The 16,478-nt window shown below is 38.4% G+C and overlaps 1 protein-coding gene across 1 annotated transcript in view; it reads left to right on the top strand.

Moving 5' to 3' along the window:
• Positions 1-14,530, top strand: part of HERC1 (HECT and RLD domain containing E3 ubiquitin protein ligase family member 1) — a gene marked incomplete at its 5' end in the record, with an annotated part of 85,426 nt that extends 70,896 nt beyond the window's left edge. Inside the window, 19 exons of the mRNA XM_082005376.1 lie at positions 8-181; positions 496-789; positions 1,525-1,590; positions 1,729-1,854; positions 2,564-2,702; positions 3,170-3,351; positions 4,070-4,225; positions 4,755-4,877; positions 5,420-5,522; positions 6,218-6,387; positions 7,686-7,824; positions 8,112-8,281; positions 8,663-8,832; positions 9,013-9,178; positions 10,511-10,587; positions 11,016-11,268; positions 11,509-11,661; positions 12,647-12,952; positions 13,861-14,530. Coding sequence (XP_081861502.1) covers positions 8-181; positions 496-789; positions 1,525-1,590; positions 1,729-1,854; positions 2,564-2,702; positions 3,170-3,351; positions 4,070-4,225; positions 4,755-4,877; positions 5,420-5,522; positions 6,218-6,387; positions 7,686-7,824; positions 8,112-8,281; positions 8,663-8,832; positions 9,013-9,178; positions 10,511-10,587; positions 11,016-11,268; positions 11,509-11,661; positions 12,647-12,952; positions 13,861-14,046 — 3,153 coding nt within the window. The 3' untranslated portion in view covers positions 14,047-14,530. The remainder of the gene's footprint in view (positions 1-7; positions 182-495; positions 790-1,524; positions 1,591-1,728; positions 1,855-2,563; positions 2,703-3,169; positions 3,352-4,069; positions 4,226-4,754; positions 4,878-5,419; positions 5,523-6,217; positions 6,388-7,685; positions 7,825-8,111; positions 8,282-8,662; positions 8,833-9,012; positions 9,179-10,510; positions 10,588-11,015; positions 11,269-11,508; positions 11,662-12,646; positions 12,953-13,860) is intronic.
• Between the last annotated feature and the right edge of the window lie 1,948 nt (positions 14,531-16,478).

The following is a 16,478-nucleotide window of genomic DNA, read 5'->3' as shown; positions in this document are numbered from 1 at the left end:
TAAACAGGATGTGTTGGTAGTGAACTGTACATCAGAGTGGATATCTTCCAATCACGTCCTTGCAACATGTAGGACTGCACTGAAACAGCAAGGAGTTCTGGGATTAAATATGGCTCCTTGCATGCGAGCTTTCTTGGAACGTTTGCCAGTAATGCTTCAGGAACAGTATGCTTACGAAAAGGTAAGAGCTAAGGTGAACTTTTAAAATTCATGTCTGACATGAAGTCACTGTTTGAATCTCAGGTGGTTTTGGTCTTTCACCACAGAGAGCCCAGAAGACTTTCCTGTATCCTATTTGCAAATGTCTTTCAGTATTCTCAAAGCTAGTAGTCTCCTAATTTGAGAGTATTCATAATATTAGAAACCCTTTGATTAAGCACAGAGGAAAGTATTTTTCCACAGGGTAGCTTTGAAAGGCTCCTGTTTCTGAACTGATTAATACATATTTCTAACTTTGCGTGTCCAATTTCTCTCTCCAACGCCCCTCACCTTTAGCCCCATGTTGTTTGCGGAGACCAGCTTGTTCATAGCCCTTACATGCAGTGCTTGGCATCACTGGCTGTGGGCCTTCACCTAGATCAGCTCTTGTGCAATCCCCCGGTACCACCTCATCACCAGAACTGCCTCCCTGATCCTTCAGCCTGGAATCCTACAGAATGGGCCTGGCTAGAGTGTTTCTCTACCACCATAAAAGCTGCTGAAGCCCTGGCCAAGGGAGCACAATTCCCAGAATCCTTTACTGTTCCGGACCTGGAGCCTGTTCCAGAGGATGAGCTTACTCTCCTAATGGTAAAATGTGCTATATTGTCTAAACAGTGAAGCATGTTGTTACCGAGCCTATGGTGCGATGCAGTTAACATCTCTGGACTGTAAAGATACATAAGCACCAGCAATAAGTGTAAGGTTATTTTTTTAATTAACTGGTTAGAATATACTGTAAAGATGGCTCTGTGTGTAATGAGCACAAGTCGGTTGCGTATTAAAAATGAAAAACTGTGACAGTAATTTTCATATGTGGTAGAGGCAAGAAATGTAGAACTTTACAATGCTATCTTTAGAGTAATATTTCGGCACATTTTTACACCAAATTATTTTGCTAGTGTCAGTTGCCTTTGTGACTTGTTATGATACGTAAACCAAAATAGAAGTTTTGGACTAAGGGTTTTATCATCAGCAAGCTTATAAGATTTTAGGCCAGTATTTGCAATTAAAACTTCAAAAAGCACTAAGCATCAGTAAATAGGAAGAGATTACTTCATCATGAATTTTGTTTGTTTTCCTTTCTTTGATTTGGATTGCAAGTCATGGATAACAGTGTCATTGCTGAACAGGTGTAAGTAAGAAAACAAACTTGGCCTATGGATGAAAATAAAGTATTTCAGTCTGCACACACGCTTACTGCTGTACCATTTAGAATAATTTGAAAGTCAATATTGTCTTAGAACGGAAAATGCGTATTACATAACAGAAAAATAATGTGCATCTCTTGAGCTGAATGTGATAACTGTGGCTTTTGTTGTGCAGGATAACAGTAAATGGATCAATGGTATGGATGAACAGATAATGTCTTGGGCAACGTCGAGGCCAGAGGTTAGTAAAATTGATGTGGGATTTTTTTGTTTGATTTTTTGGTTGATTGGCTTTATTTATTTTTTTCAATTATTTTAAAATATTGTGAGGTATTGAAAGTACTCTTGTCCTAAAGCATTCTTTCATGTTATTCCATAGGATTGGCACTTGGGAGGCAAATGTGATGTGTATCTCTGGGGAGCAGGAAGACATGGACAGTTAGCAGAAGCTGGTAGAAATGTCATGATACCAGTAGCAGCATCTTCATTCTCTCAGGCTCAGCAGGTGATCACTTTAAAACAGTCACGTGCTTCTATTTTTAATGCTATTTTTAATGTATGGTTTGTACAGTTTGTCAAAATTGCTTTCTAAATATCTTTGCAATTTGTTGTTGAATTTACTGCGAAGTACTCCCAAAACATGTGTTTTCACTGAAGAGGAAATCTTTCAAACCAAGCCACCACTGAAATCTGTCAAAACAAAAGTGTTTCATATGAGCATGATTTGAAAATAACCTGCGCAGCGTTAGCGTAATACACGTGCCAGTTTTGTTTCCTGAAAGAACATTGACATTCAGGATGCAAATGTCTAAACAAAATCTCAGGTACATTGTGATTTCTCTCACTGGAAAGAAATCACAATTCTCTCCCCCATCCCTCCCTAGGCGGGGAGTGAGCGAGCGAGCGGGTTCGTGGTGCTTAATTGCTGGCAGGGCCTAAAACAGCAACAGTTTGCCAACGCTAGTAGCAAGTTTCAATTAAGTAATTTTTATTATGATGTGAACAGGTAACAAAACTGCATTAAACATGGCGTGAGTGAAGTCTTATGTCGACAGGGTTGTCACAAAGGTATTTGCAGTGTGACAGAAGAGTCTGTTGTCTTGGTACAATTATAAAGAAAAACAAACTAAAAAGGACATTGTAATGCAGGTTTTACAGTGTTGCTGCATCTAACACAAAAATCATTAAAAGTCCTTTGTGTCTTTCTAAACTAGGTTGTTTGTGGTCAGAATTGTACTTTTGTTATTCAAGCTAACGGCACGGTTTTGGCTTGTGGAGAGGGGAGCTATGGGCGACTGGGACAAGGAAATTCTGATGATCTCCACGTGCTAACAGTCATTTCAGCCCTGCAAGGTAAAGTTGTTGACTTTGAAGTGAATCAACTGATAAAGCACAAACAAGCATTTCAGTAGTTAATATAATTATTTGTGTTGATGCAATTTTTACAGGTTTACACATGGAAATACCGTGGTCTTTAATTAAAAAATTGAACAAATAAACTAGATGTTCGTTTTTCCTTAAGATTTAAGTAGTAGTATGTTAAAATTCCTGAATTTTAAGAAGGTGGGAAAATGTTTGCTCAAGATCAGAACATTTCATTTCAAAACTAGTGGCAGGCCAGAAGCATAGGCTATACATGAGAAGATGAAGGTTTTGTTCAAAATAAAAATAAATAAATTGCTGTAACAAGAAAACGGTTATTGTGGTTGGTTCCTTTGCCCAGAATTAATTTGCTACCACTAGGGGCATTTGGATAAATGTATGTTAAGAGTTCATTATAATTTATTCTAAACTGTGTTTTGTCATTTTTTTTTTAATAGGCTTTGTTGTAACACAGCTGGTGACCTCTTGTGGATCTGATGGGCATTCCATGGCTTTAACAGAAAGTGGGGAAGTCTTTAGTTGGGGAGATGGAGATTACGGCAAACTGGGACATGGGAACAGCGACAGACAGCGCAGGCCTAGGCAAATAGAGGCTCTGCAAGGAGAAGAAGTGGTGCAGGTTCTAAAATATTTTTTGTCTCCTACAAACAGCAGGCGTGGTAGCCTAGTGCTAGGAACGTTCCAGAACCAGTGTCAGTCTTGACAGTTTGAATCCATATACTGAATGAAAACAGGCAACTTTTTACTTCTCTGAGCATTATGAACCAAGGTGATAATTTCCAGCTGAAGGGTGTGATGTTAATTGATAGATGCTACTTGGAGAAGACTAAAAGTTAGAAAGAGCACGGAAGAGAAGGATGATCAAAAGATTGTCAAAATACAGGCGTGATTTAGAAGTTTTCTTTAGTCCTTGTCAGGTGACTTTGACCTACAGAACTAGTCACCGAGACCTCCTCCTAAGTACTAAATGCGCATTGTCAAAAACATATTTGGCTTATACTGGGGGTTTCTTTGTAAAAATATAAAATACTCATACAACAAAAGCGATCTGCTTGTAGAAAACAGTAGTTGGTAAAAAAAAAAATTAAAAAACCCACCTGAAAACCTTTCTTCACGCAAATATCCACCTGTCCTCCTGCTCAACATTACTGTTGAGAAGAATAAGAGATAGGTTGTTGGAGAAATGATTAATACTGAAATATCTGTATCGTAATTCTTTATAAAGTGAATATAGTTTAGGGGAGGAAAAGGTATTAACATATTTACATGTAATAGCTAATATAATTTTCCCCCCAGATGTAAAATGTGTGTAAAAATTATGTTTATTTTGCTTCCAGATGTCATGTGGCTTCAAACACTCAGCTGTGGTGACAGCAGATGGCAAACTTTTTACGTTTGGAAACGGTGATTATGGTCGATTAGGACTTGGAAATACTTCTAATAAGAAACTTCCAGAAAGAGTGACGGCGCTGGAAGGTTACCAGATTGGACAGGCATGGTTTATCTAAAACTAGCAGTGTATCCTTGTTTAAAGCTGATGTTTTCAACATATTTACGTGTTCTGGTTTTTTTAACCTTGGCTTTTATTTTGATTATGATGGCAGAATTTGACTATGCATAATTTTTTAAATAATTACTTTCCTGACGCTTTGTACCTCTTTCTGCAAAACTGCCCATGTTCTTTAACATTTTCTAAGATATTCTAACGTTACAATAGAATTTCAAGATTTCAACATTTTTAAGCATGAATTCATGAGCTGTTTTATATTCTTAAACAATGAGCATGTGTAGCATAATACTATCCTTTGGTTCTTGGAGCTGAGAGGAAGCAAATACCTAAAAAATACTACTGTGGTCCTAAATGCCCTTAAAACATTGTAATAAGTAGTGGAAGTTTTAATGGTTTTAAAAGGATGCTCATTTTTTAATAAACACAATTTTTCTGTCCTTAAAGGTAGTTGGGTGTTTGGGTTAGTAACAAGTTAGCAAAAATTGTAGTAATAACACATTTCTCTCAACCAGGTGGCCTGTGGACTCAATCATACTGTGGCTGTGTCAACAGATGGCTCAATGGTTTGGGCTTTTGGAGACGGAGATTATGGTAAACTTGGTTTGGGAAATTCCACTGCAAAATCCTCACCACAGGTTAGAATTCATAGAAAAATTATTCTTTGCGTAAGTTTTCAGTGTTGTTAAATGTGTTACACAGTGTTCAGAGTGTAATTTTCAGAAGTTAGATTAATCTGATGATACGTTTTGCTGAGCCTGATACTTTAAAGGCTTTCACGTAAATAATAGTAACCTTATCTCAGTGGCAATACAAATAGTGAAAATCTTAGGATTAGCTTGAAGAGGAGACCTTTCTTCTCTTGAATCTTGGGGGGGAGGTTGTTTATACATTCATCTACTTCTACTCCCTGTTCACGCACAGAAAAAAAAAAAAGGTAATTTGAATCACTGTACATAGAATAAGGTGTTAGTTCCGTTAAAGAAAAAAAGAGAAAAGTCTGTTTGTTTCCTGTGTTAATTTGCAAGCATTAATTAGAGTAATCCTACAATGTATGCATTGCACAGTGGGAATTACAAAATTTCTTTTTAGAAGCAGGAGTTACAGATTAAATTCATGTTTGCTTTCTGCTTATATCCTCATAATACCATAGCTCTTTCTCCTTTCACTTACCCCATAGAAAGTGGATATTCTTTGTGGAATTGGAATAAAAAAAGTTGCCTGTGGAACCCAGTTCTCTGTCGCACTGACAAAAGATGGTCATGTATATACTTTTGGACAAGGTAGGACAATCTGGTGTTTGTACCTTTCCATGTACAGGTTTGTTTGTATTGAAAGTGAAGAGGAAGAATATTAAGACATAAGACTGACCTCATGCTACTTTTTAGATTTGTGCTGACCTACTCTGAGTTTTGGAACTTCAACAGTGCAATTTTAACATACACCTGAAATCCAGATTTGTAGCTCTATCTAGTTTGATCTCAGGATAGCCTTTGAGTTTACTAATTTACTTTGTGAAGGGTGTTTTCCTAAAACTTCATTGAATTTCACATATCCAAAACGATTGGGTTGCTGAAAAGTTTTCTTTGTCTAATAAAGCATACGCCTACGCAAGTTGTTTAAAAATCTGGACAGGAGAATTTCCAAGTGCACTGAATTAAACGTGTTGAAACTTCTCAAGTCATATGTATTCATACATATTCCAAAACCATACATTTAGATCTAGAAGTCTTGTTTTAATAGAATTTGATCTTGTTTCAGACTTAAAGTGAAAATAACAGCTTAGCAATATTAATGTGCGCTGTAGGAAGTACTGTTTTGTAGGAACGTACGCTAGGTTTCTCCCTGATCAGTTGCACTTGTGTCCCAGTGCCAAGCGTATGTAGAATCTCTTTTTGTCCCTCCCTGACTTCTGCCTGCAAGGAAAATCAACTTTTTAATGTTCTTTTCATATATAGACATGTGCTTGCTATTTCAGATCGCCTGATAGGTTTGCCAGAAGGTCGTGCTCGAAATCACAACAGACCCCAACAAGTTCCAGTGCTGTCAGGAATCTTCATCGAAGACATAGCTGTAGGAGCAGAGCATACGCTAGCTTTATCATCTACAGGGGACGTATATGCTTGGGGGAGCAACTCTGAAGGGCAGGTATGTACTATTCCCAGATTATTTCTAACCTTTATAAGGCTATAATGTACCTTATAAATGTGGTTGGTATATCTTTATTTTGGTGGAAAAGAAAACTTTTATTTTTGTTCTTCTCCTTCCCCACCCTGCCAGCCATAATAACATTTGAGGCATTTCCATTGTTTTCTTATGCTCTTACATGGTAGCAGTTTGAGAATGCACTGGAAACCTTCTACCAAAATGATTCTAATCAAAGCTTTTTTTAAGAATCATAATTTTTTACCTAAAATTTTGAGCTATCATCAGTTTTTTCAAATAATGAAATTTATGGTTGGTGTCAGTCAGATTTGTGAACTCTTTAGGTTCTTTTCATGAAGAAAATATAAATTAACATTTTTTAGAGTAATGTTTTAAAGTCAGAAGAAAAATTAATAAACAATAAATTCTCTCTTTTCTTTGGGATCCTATTTATCCCTGCCCTTTTCCTCCCTCTCCTCATGTATAACTCAAATTTTTGAAAGGACTTCAGCGTTTTGACAGTTTTGCATGCTACAAGTACAAGAAAGAACTTTTTGGTATATTAGCTGTTGGTGTTTTAGAAAGCTTGGGCAAAGTTTCTCTTCTGGTATTTCAGGATTGAGTTTTTGAGAAGGGTTGTTGAGCCGGTAGTTTAAAATAATTTCTGAGAGAGGAACCTTTTTGGTGTTTTGGTGTTTGAAAGCCTGTTTTACCTGATTTTCCTTGCAATTCAAAAAATCGGTTTTATATGAAGTGCCAAAAAAAAATTACACTCTTACAATATGAAATTTTCACTTTTAGAAAATACGAAGTTGGAATATGATCTGAAAGTGTCAGTAAAAAGTCAGAAAAGCTTCAGTAGATGTTGCCTTTACACAAATTGTGTTTTCATAAACTGTTGTAGGAATTTATGTGCTAGAACAGAAGTGATGTTTAAATCGCACAGAAGAGACAAATGAGCTGTGTTGTCTATGCATGAGAAGGATTGTGCAACATAGATGACTTAGCAGCATAGCTTAGTTCCTCAGTCTGCAAAAGAGCTTGCAAAAAATCCCTAGCTGTTTTAAGGTCTCCAACACCTAGATCTGCTACTCCCGTTGAGTACAGATGCAATATTCTATTGAAAACAAATGGTAAGTGCTAGCACACTAAAAGATATATATACGGTAAATATTTTTTACCCCAGTGTATGCTGTAGATAAATACCATTTGCTCTGAATTTTTGCTTAAGAGACTTTTAGAAATGTAATCACAGTTGTTGATTCTTCTTTGTCCCTTTTACATTTATTATAAATTGTCAGCTTGGACTGGGCCATACGAACCATGTCAGAGAACCAACCCTAGTAACAGTCCTGCAAGGAAAGAACGTTCGACAGATTTCGGCAGGACGTTGCCACAGTGCTGCCTGGACGGCTCCCCCTGTGCCACCAAGAGCTCCAGGTAGGGAGCTGAGATTGTTTGTATGGTCATTTAATGTAGTGTTTGTGTTTCCTTGGAGATGAGTGCAACGAGGACTTCTGAACATTTGGGACAAAATTTGTTTTGTTCTATATCTGTGCAGGTTTTCAGACTATCTTAGTCTCTTAATTTTGCTGCTGTCGTGGTTTAACTCCAGTAGGCAGCTAAGCACTGCATAAGCTACTGCAAAGAAATCAAATCCTTCCAAGCCAAAAGCAGTACAACTACCCTTTATGAAATAATGGGGTTTTTTTCTTTTTCTGTGGTAGGTGTTTCAGTGCCTTTACAGCTTGGTTTACCTGATGCCATCCCACCACAGTATGGGGCGCTGAAAGAAGTGAGCATTCATACAGTAAGAGCAAGGCTCAGACTGCTGTACCATTTTTCTGACCTCATGTACTCTTCATGGAGGTTACTTAACCTCAGTCCCAATAACCAGGTAAAATTCCATTTGAAAAAAAAAAACCAGCTTAGCTGTGTTGTGTAACGCCATGTCACTAGAGGTTTTCTGACCGGGTCAAGATGGATCTTAGTAATAGGTTCTATAGGGCTTTTGTAATAAATAACAGTAGTATATAAATCTGAATTAAACCAAACTTTGTCAACGTATTGTTACATATTTTCACTTAGACTAACATTGACATGTTAGTGTTTCAGTTTCCAAAAGCTTACTAGCCTCAAAGCTAAAAACAAAAAGTGCTGAGGTGTCTGTTTCCTGAAACACTGAAGTACTAGTGATTACTATGAAGGTTTTTATTCTGTAAAGAATGGAATTCATATCCTTTATTAATATGTTTATTCTCATACCGCTTTATTGCAGAACAGTACATCTCATTACAATGCTGGAACATGGGGAATAGTTCAAGGACAGCTAAGGCCCTTGCTAGCACCACGAGTATACACGCTCCCCATGGTACGCTCTATAGGAAAAACTATGGTTCAGGGGAAAAACTATGGGCCACAGATAACTGTGAAAAGGATATCAACCAGGTCAGTATTCTCTTCACAGGCATTGTATTAGACTTCAAACAAATGCTGATATTCATCCGTGTCCCGTAACTTTTGGCATACTGAGCTCTCTCTGTACAACTTTGTTAAATCAAATTACTTCACTCGCCTTTATGTGTTTATGACTTACATTATGTGGCCGTGTCTTTTTTCTGTTGAAAGAGGTCGGAAATGCAAGCCCATTTTTGTACAGATAGCCAGACAAGTGGTAAAGCTGAACGCATCAGACCTTCGCCTACCTTCCCGTGCCTGGAAAGTGAAATTGGTTGGAGAGGGAGCTGATGATGCAGGTGGAGTGTTTGATGACACTATTACGGAAATGTGTCAGGTATGGAAAGTCTGTTAGTTCAAAATGCCTCGGTAAGAGGTTCTGTTCTCTCTGGTGTCTCTTAGTATCTTTCAAAGTTCCTCTTTGCAGCACAGCAAATACTTGCTCTTCGGTCCTGAACCGGAACACTAGAGCTGCCTACTTAGGGATGTCTCTGAGGGTAAAGAAATCTTCCTAGATTGTGGCAAGGAGATGCCATAAGGCCACACTATAGCTAGCGTTACGGTACGGCCCCTTGCAATTCTGAGATGGCCCCTACACATTATGGGAGGACTTTGCAGCCCCCCGTTGTGTCCAGCCAAAATTGTCTATAAGAGAAGTTGTACTGTATTCTGTGATTACAGTACGTTTCACGTGTACAGTACAGAACCACCTCAGGCACGTGTTTCTCACGTACCCAAAGACACGTGTCACCTCTCAGATTCAGTGCTGGAAAGGAGACCAGTAGCAGAAAGCACACATTTTTGCTTGTCCGTAACCAGGATATTCTTGCTATTGTCAACATAGCTGTCTTTTCAGGTTCCCCTGGAAACTGAAGGCTTCAGACTAAGACAGGACTAAAATACAGCTGGTCAATACTAATGTGTGCTGCTTGTAGTTTTAAAGATGTGTCTCAGCCCTGTGACACAGCTATGATTGTAGCCAGGAGAAGAGGATTCAAGGCAATGCTGGCTGGAGGAGTTTGGTTGTTAATCTTTGAGGAGCCTTAAAACCCAAAGAATGAGGATTAGTGAGGATAATTACTATATCTGCTTAGTCTGGGACGGGGCAGAAGTTAGAGATAGTGCTGGAGCTGGCACTGGAGTTAGAGTTCAGATACAGGATGGAAGAAACTGAAGAACTCCATTTATTAATGGAATTTCTGAAGGCTGTAAGACTAGAGTAGAGTTAATTCAGGTAAGGACTTGAGGCGTAATTGTTGGGTTCTTTCCTAGACAGTTTACGTTAAATATGAGGTCTGATGAGGGTTCAGAACAGAACTTCCTGAAGAAACTGATTCATTTTGGTTCTTGAAAAAGGTGCACCGGTAGGGTGTATAGCTTATGGCTTCTGATTATTTCTGAAACAGGTACCGGGAATGTATTACAGAGCAGTCACAGCAAAATAACCGTTACAGTCTGACGTAAGGGCAGGTCTTGAAATAAACATGTTTCTATTACTAAAAATCATCCCTATCATGGTTACTTTCTCTTAAATGTTTCACATTAATTTGCAAGAAGTAATCATCACCATAATGGAATAATCTGTCTCGTAGTGCTATAATGTCGTATTTCTGTAATAGGTTTGTTAACCCTGTGTCTAAGAAGGCTTTTTTTGTCATTGATTTTTAAGGAACTGGAAACTGGAATAGTAGACCTGCTTATTCCTTCCCCAAATGCTACAGCTGAAGTAGGCTACAATAGGGATAGGTAAGTTGTCCAGGATTTGCTTTTATTGCAGACATTAGTGGGTGAAAATGAAAATCTTCTATGAACTGTTTTATACCAAATTATGAGACTGCATGGTTGTCTCTAGTACATATTTTCATTCGGGTTGTGATGTTACTTTATTGTGGAGGAGAGGGCATGGTTTTAACATGAACTTGCTGGATTGCTGATGGCAGAATTCAGAGTAACATCAAGACTGCCAGCCTTTGTGGTCGGGATTAGTTCTGCCTATCTCGGCCACCATTATTTTAAGAGCTAAAGGAAACAACAATCTTCTTCTTTGGACGCCCCTTGCTGATAGTTGTGTTGACAGTTAGTATGCTGTGCTTAGAAATGTTTTGTCTTTTACTTCTAATGAAGTAGCATAGAAATAATAGTAGAGTATTTTCACTGATTCGTTGTTCTTTCAGGTTTCTCTTTAACCCTTCAGCATGTTTAGATGAACATCTGATGCAGTTTAAGTTCCTGGGCATTCTCATGGGTGTAGCTATTCGTACAAAAAAACCTTTAGATCTTCATTTGGCTCCAATGGTCTGGAAGCAACTTTGTTGTATCCCACTCATCTTGGAGGATTTGGAGGAGGTAGATCTGCTCTATGTGCAGACCCTCAACAGCATTCTTCACATTGAAGACAGTGGGATTACTGAAGAAAATTTCCATGAGGTAAGGTACAAAAGTTCGAGCTTTTGGATTTATTCTGAAAGCAATTACTTCATCAGATTGACCTTAACTTCAGCATTTACATAATTCAATGTCACTGTTATTGGGATAACAAGCACTTCCTATGCATTTGGAATAGTTTGTGATATTATTATTATAGTTGTAGGTGACTGATAGTAAAATACTAAATTAAATCACCAGAGTGACTTACGCTGAACATACTTTTCCTGTCTTGCATAACAGATGATTCCTTTAGATTCTTTTGTTGGCCAAAGTGCTGATGGTAAAATGGTTCCCATAATCCCTGGAGGGAACAGTATCCCACTTACCTTTTCAAACAGGAAAGAATATGTGGAGAGGGCAATTGAGTACAGACTCCATGAAATGGACCGTCAGGTAAGAATCTCGTTATGACGCTGTCCCCATTGCTAATGTGAACAGCGGTTTTGATATATGCAAGTTTCCATTTATTAGGGAATGAGAAAAGCTTGCCTTTCTGCATCTCGCTTGGGGCCCCATGGCTTCCCCCCTAGACTGTTTTGGGGTCTTGTTTTAAATTTGTCCAGTTTTTCTTAGTAATTGCTCAGTTGACAAAAGAGCATTAGAAATCAGAACTTGTCTTTCGTTAGAGGTGCTCCACTGCAACTGTCAGCCCCACTCGAGAAAATAACCCGCAATCATGCATGCTGTGCACTGTAATTAGACACTATTGCAACATAGAGACTAGCTGAAGTAAACATTATTGACAAACATTTGTTTACCTTAAAACTATTTCTCTTCTGCATTAGCACAGAAGCTACAAATACTTTATGAAATGTTTTGAGAAGCGTTAATTACGTATTTGCAGGCTTTTGTGTATTTTGTTGTATGTATAGTGACGCTTGTGAAAGCAATATACTGATTACATGCTAGGAAGGTCTTTTCCTTTTTCGAGAGAGAGAGATGCATGCATGATTTTATTTGCATTGGAAGAGTTGCTTTCTCATCACAGGTGCCAAATCCTAAGTCTTCTAGAATGAGTATGGACTTCTTACAAATAGGATTTTGTTCCAGCTCAGTTGTATGGTATTTACACCGTTTTTTGGTTTAACTGTCATTATTTGTGCTGCTAACTTGTACTTGTTAATCTGTTTTATATCAAAACAAGTTCTTTAATGTGCAATTACAATTAAAAGTAGTTGTAGTATTCTCCAGGAATTTGAGAGAAGATACAGCCCTTACGGGGCCGCATGTGTAGGAGGTTGTATTTGGCAGATGTTCTACAACTCACTCTCTTTATCCCATTTCTCAGCTGATAGGTTACTTTTGCATTTGGATGGCACAGTAAGTGGCAGAGGTAAGACAGCTGTGCTTCAAATGTCGTTTCTTTCTTCGGCAATAGGTGGCTGCTGTAAGAGAAGGAATGTCTTGGATTGTTCCAGTTCCTTTGTTGTCCCTTCTGACTGCCAAGCAGTTGGAGCAAATGGTCTGTGGAATGCCAGAAATATCAGTTGAAGTTCTGAAGAAAGTTGTGCGATACAGAGAAGTCGATGAGCAGCATCAGCTAGTGCAGTGGTTCTGGCATACCCTTGAAGAATTTTCAAATGAGGAGAGAGTCCTTTTCATGAGGTTTGTGTCAGGAAGATCTCGATTGCCAGCCAACACAGCTGATATCTCTCAGCGATTCCAAATAATGAAGGTTGATAGGGTAAGATCCTGTTTTCGATTGTTTGTTTGTTTAATATTCCTGTCTAGTATAGTCTGTTCTTTGGCAATAGGAGACAGGTTTCCATAATTATAAATTTAAAGAGAAAGTATGGGATGGGATGTGCTCTGAGCTATTAAAACCAAATGTTTTAGTTGTGTAGAAGTACATACACGGCATGAATTGCATCTTAATTCATTCAGTGCATTTACTATAGTATATGATTGGAGGTCAAGACAAGTTCTTGCACAAGAAACAAACCTCCTTCTATTGGTATGTGTCCGCAGTCATTTTCTGCTTCAATCCTTTTTTTCATTTGCTAATTTTCACTTTTGTTTTGGTTTTTTTAAGTTTAAATTTGTGTAAAAGGCAACATATGACCACTAGTGAACTCTTAACACCTTAAATCACTGTAATGAGTGCACAGTCTATCACATTACATACAGGATGCATTCTTTTGCCATTACTTTTGTTTTTTGTGCAGTGAAAGCACATTGTCTGTGAACAACATGAATCAAAAACTTGGCAAAATCTAAGCTAACAGTGATTTGACTCTCATCTTTGGTTAGGTGTCTCTCAAATTGCCTCATGTTAAGGCACACTGTGGTATGTAGTTTGAATGTTGCTTGGTATCTTCCAGTGAGCTGCTAAATAGTAGTGTGATCAGCTTTTCAAATAGTTGAATTTCATACAGAGCAGGTGATACAGCAGTAGTTTTGCACATACTGAAGGATGAAACAAGTGATGGAAACAAGGGAGGCTAGTCTGCTTCTTAAAAGGAATTTTGAGACAGAATGTGAAACTGCTGGATGACAGAGGCAAGGAAGGGAGGGAGCGATGAACTATGGGTATGTTAATTTTCTGCTTCATTCACAACTTAACAGTGTCCCACCTTTTATCCATTTCCACAGCCTTACGACAGCTTGCCTACCTCACAGACTTGTTTCTTTCAACTGAGGCTCCCACCTTACTCCAGTCAACTAATCATGGCAGAGCGTTTGCGCTATGCAATCAATAATTGCAGGTCTATAGATATGGACAATTATATGCTCTCACGGAATGTGGACAATGCAGAGGGCTCAGACACAGATTATTAACATTCTGTGAACAAAAATCATCTTCCTTTTACTACAAATAGTGCCCTAAGTCCAATTCATTGTTGACATAATTTTACAGTAACCATAGATGTTTTAGGAGCATAAAACGAGATGTTAATAGACAGTGGCCACATTTTAGTTACTCTAAATGTAACAAAAAATTAGATGTTTTTATTTTTTTGTGATTGTAAAAAAGAAAAAAAGGAAAAAGAAAACAAAAAAGTATGATCGGTAAGTTTTTTTCTCTTTTTGGTCACTTTTGATAAGTTTGCATGGAGACATTTTGGTGCATTTTTGTTGGGAAATAGTACATTTGTAAGCCCTCCCAGTGAACATGAAGACTTGTACATTGTGTATAATTGTTCATTAGCAAGGACAGTTTTACATGAATATTCACATATTTATTTTCTTTTAATTTGAATTGCCTGTGCAGGGTTCCTTATGCAGAGAAAAATAAAGCAAATTCAAGAATCGGTTGCTTGTATGCATTTGTGAACTGTGGTTGGTTTACTCAATCTTCATACTTTTATATTTTGTCTCAGTATTACAGTGTTTAGACAGGACGTGACATTTGAAGCGTCTTAAAATGTTTATCTTCAACGAACCTGGTGTGTAGTACTGTGCTCTGCATTCTTAATGTCTTTGAGGTACTGGCTTTTTCGGGTATACCGCTGTTTTCCCTCGTACTTCAATACAAGTTAACGTTGTACTTGGTTCCTTCTTGATTTTCATTTAAACATTTTCCTGCTCCAGAGTAGTAGTTGTTGACAATAACAACATACTGCCACCTTGACTCAGAAACCTTTAAACCTTTTGTCAAAAATAGCAACCAAGCAGGTCTTTTTAATATACGGATTGATGTAGTAGGTTCCTGACCAGAGTACAAAGAAATTAAAATGAAAACGATGGGGCCATGGTAGAGGCTGTGGATTTTATATACGGTCTCAGTTTACGCCTTTGATTTTAGTAGGTTGCACGTGTTCGGTCTCATTCCGTTGCAGCTGTAATTGTGTTGCGGTCAGCGGGGTGTGGCTTACACCGTAGCGTTCCTGTCTGCTTAGGACTGTAGCGTACTGTACAATGAAATTTTTGTTCTGCGTCTTAGGGAAGTGCTGAAGAGTAGATAATCCCCCAGTGTCTATCAAAAATGTGATTTGTGTCAAACTACGAATACTGTTTCGTGTTCGGGAGGAGGATTTACCAGGGGAGAGTCTGTCCCCAGGTGAGTCACTGCTGCTCTGCCCCAATTTCCCCCCGCCTCTTTCTCACTGAACTCCTCGGTAAGGATGCTGTGGGGCCTCAGGGCTAGCGAGAGCATTTATTAACTTCATCTCACCCGGGACAAACTGGTCCATCTGAGTCTGGAGAAGAGGATAGAAATTCCTGTTGTTTTTCTTTGTGGTTGTTTTTTTTGTGGATCTTGTACGTTAGCAGGGTCTGAACTTAGGGCAACTTCCCGGTTGTCCGAGACTGACCTGGTGTATTGCTGCCAGCTAGTAATGGTCAAAGGGCTGACTGGATAGGCTGTAAAAATTTGCAGTTCCGGGTTTTATCTGGTGAAGTTCTTTTGGTTAGGACTAGTTGTTGGCTCATGAAAAAGGCAAAAGGTTCTTGAGCTTTCTTGAGGTTTCAGACTGCAGCGTGAAACTTCTAGAGTGAGGCTTTCAGCAGTTTTGGGAGCAGGAGGGACTCGGGGCTCTGAAATCATGCAGACTTAATTTCCTGCCTCATTATGTGTTACGGTTCCAAACTGGATTGAGATCACTGTGTTGTGGGGGGGTATATTCACATCTTGGTCTGAATTTATAGGTCTAATATGTAAAAAATAGAAGGTTGCAAATAAAAGGGGACACTGCTATATAAAGTCCCGTATTATTGCCTACTAGAATTCATTTATGTGTCTGAATTAGTGCTACTAATTTGCCAGTCCTTTTCAGTCAGGCACAAAAAAGTAATAGAACTGAGGCTAAAAATTACAGTTTTGTATGGACTGTGCAGTTGGCTTCTTGGATAATGAGAGTATTTTTGGAGGCAGTTTGGTAAAGTTACTTTTTCACAGTAAGTGAAAGAGGATGTCGACACTGGTAAATACTGGTGTTGATTAAAGGATTGTGCTTGATTGCTTTAATTGATACATTTTTATTGCTTGTGCCTGTCCTTTGAATAGTCTGTCTTAGCATCGTTGAAACTATCGGGCGCTTAATTATTTTTATCTTATCTTACCCTTTTTTTCACCATAATTGTGTTGTGCATACATTCCTGTTAAGCTGCTGCTGGACATTTATCTGTTGGCAGACAAGTGAGAAGTGAGGCACCTGAGTGAGACTAGAATCACGTTCGAGTTTCTTGCGTAACGCTTCTGATGCATAATTGCATGCAGAGATGAAGAATGTACAGCACTGATTATGTCCTGCTATTGGAGACCACCTGAG

This window comes from Phaethon aethereus, assembly GCF_964289735.1.
Source record: "Phaethon aethereus genome assembly, chromosome: 12".
NCBI lineage: Eukaryota > Metazoa > Chordata > Aves > Phaethontiformes > Phaethontidae > Phaethon > Phaethon aethereus.
The sequence above is the reverse complement of the archived record's forward strand: the minus strand, read 5'-3'. Positions and strand labels throughout refer to the sequence as shown.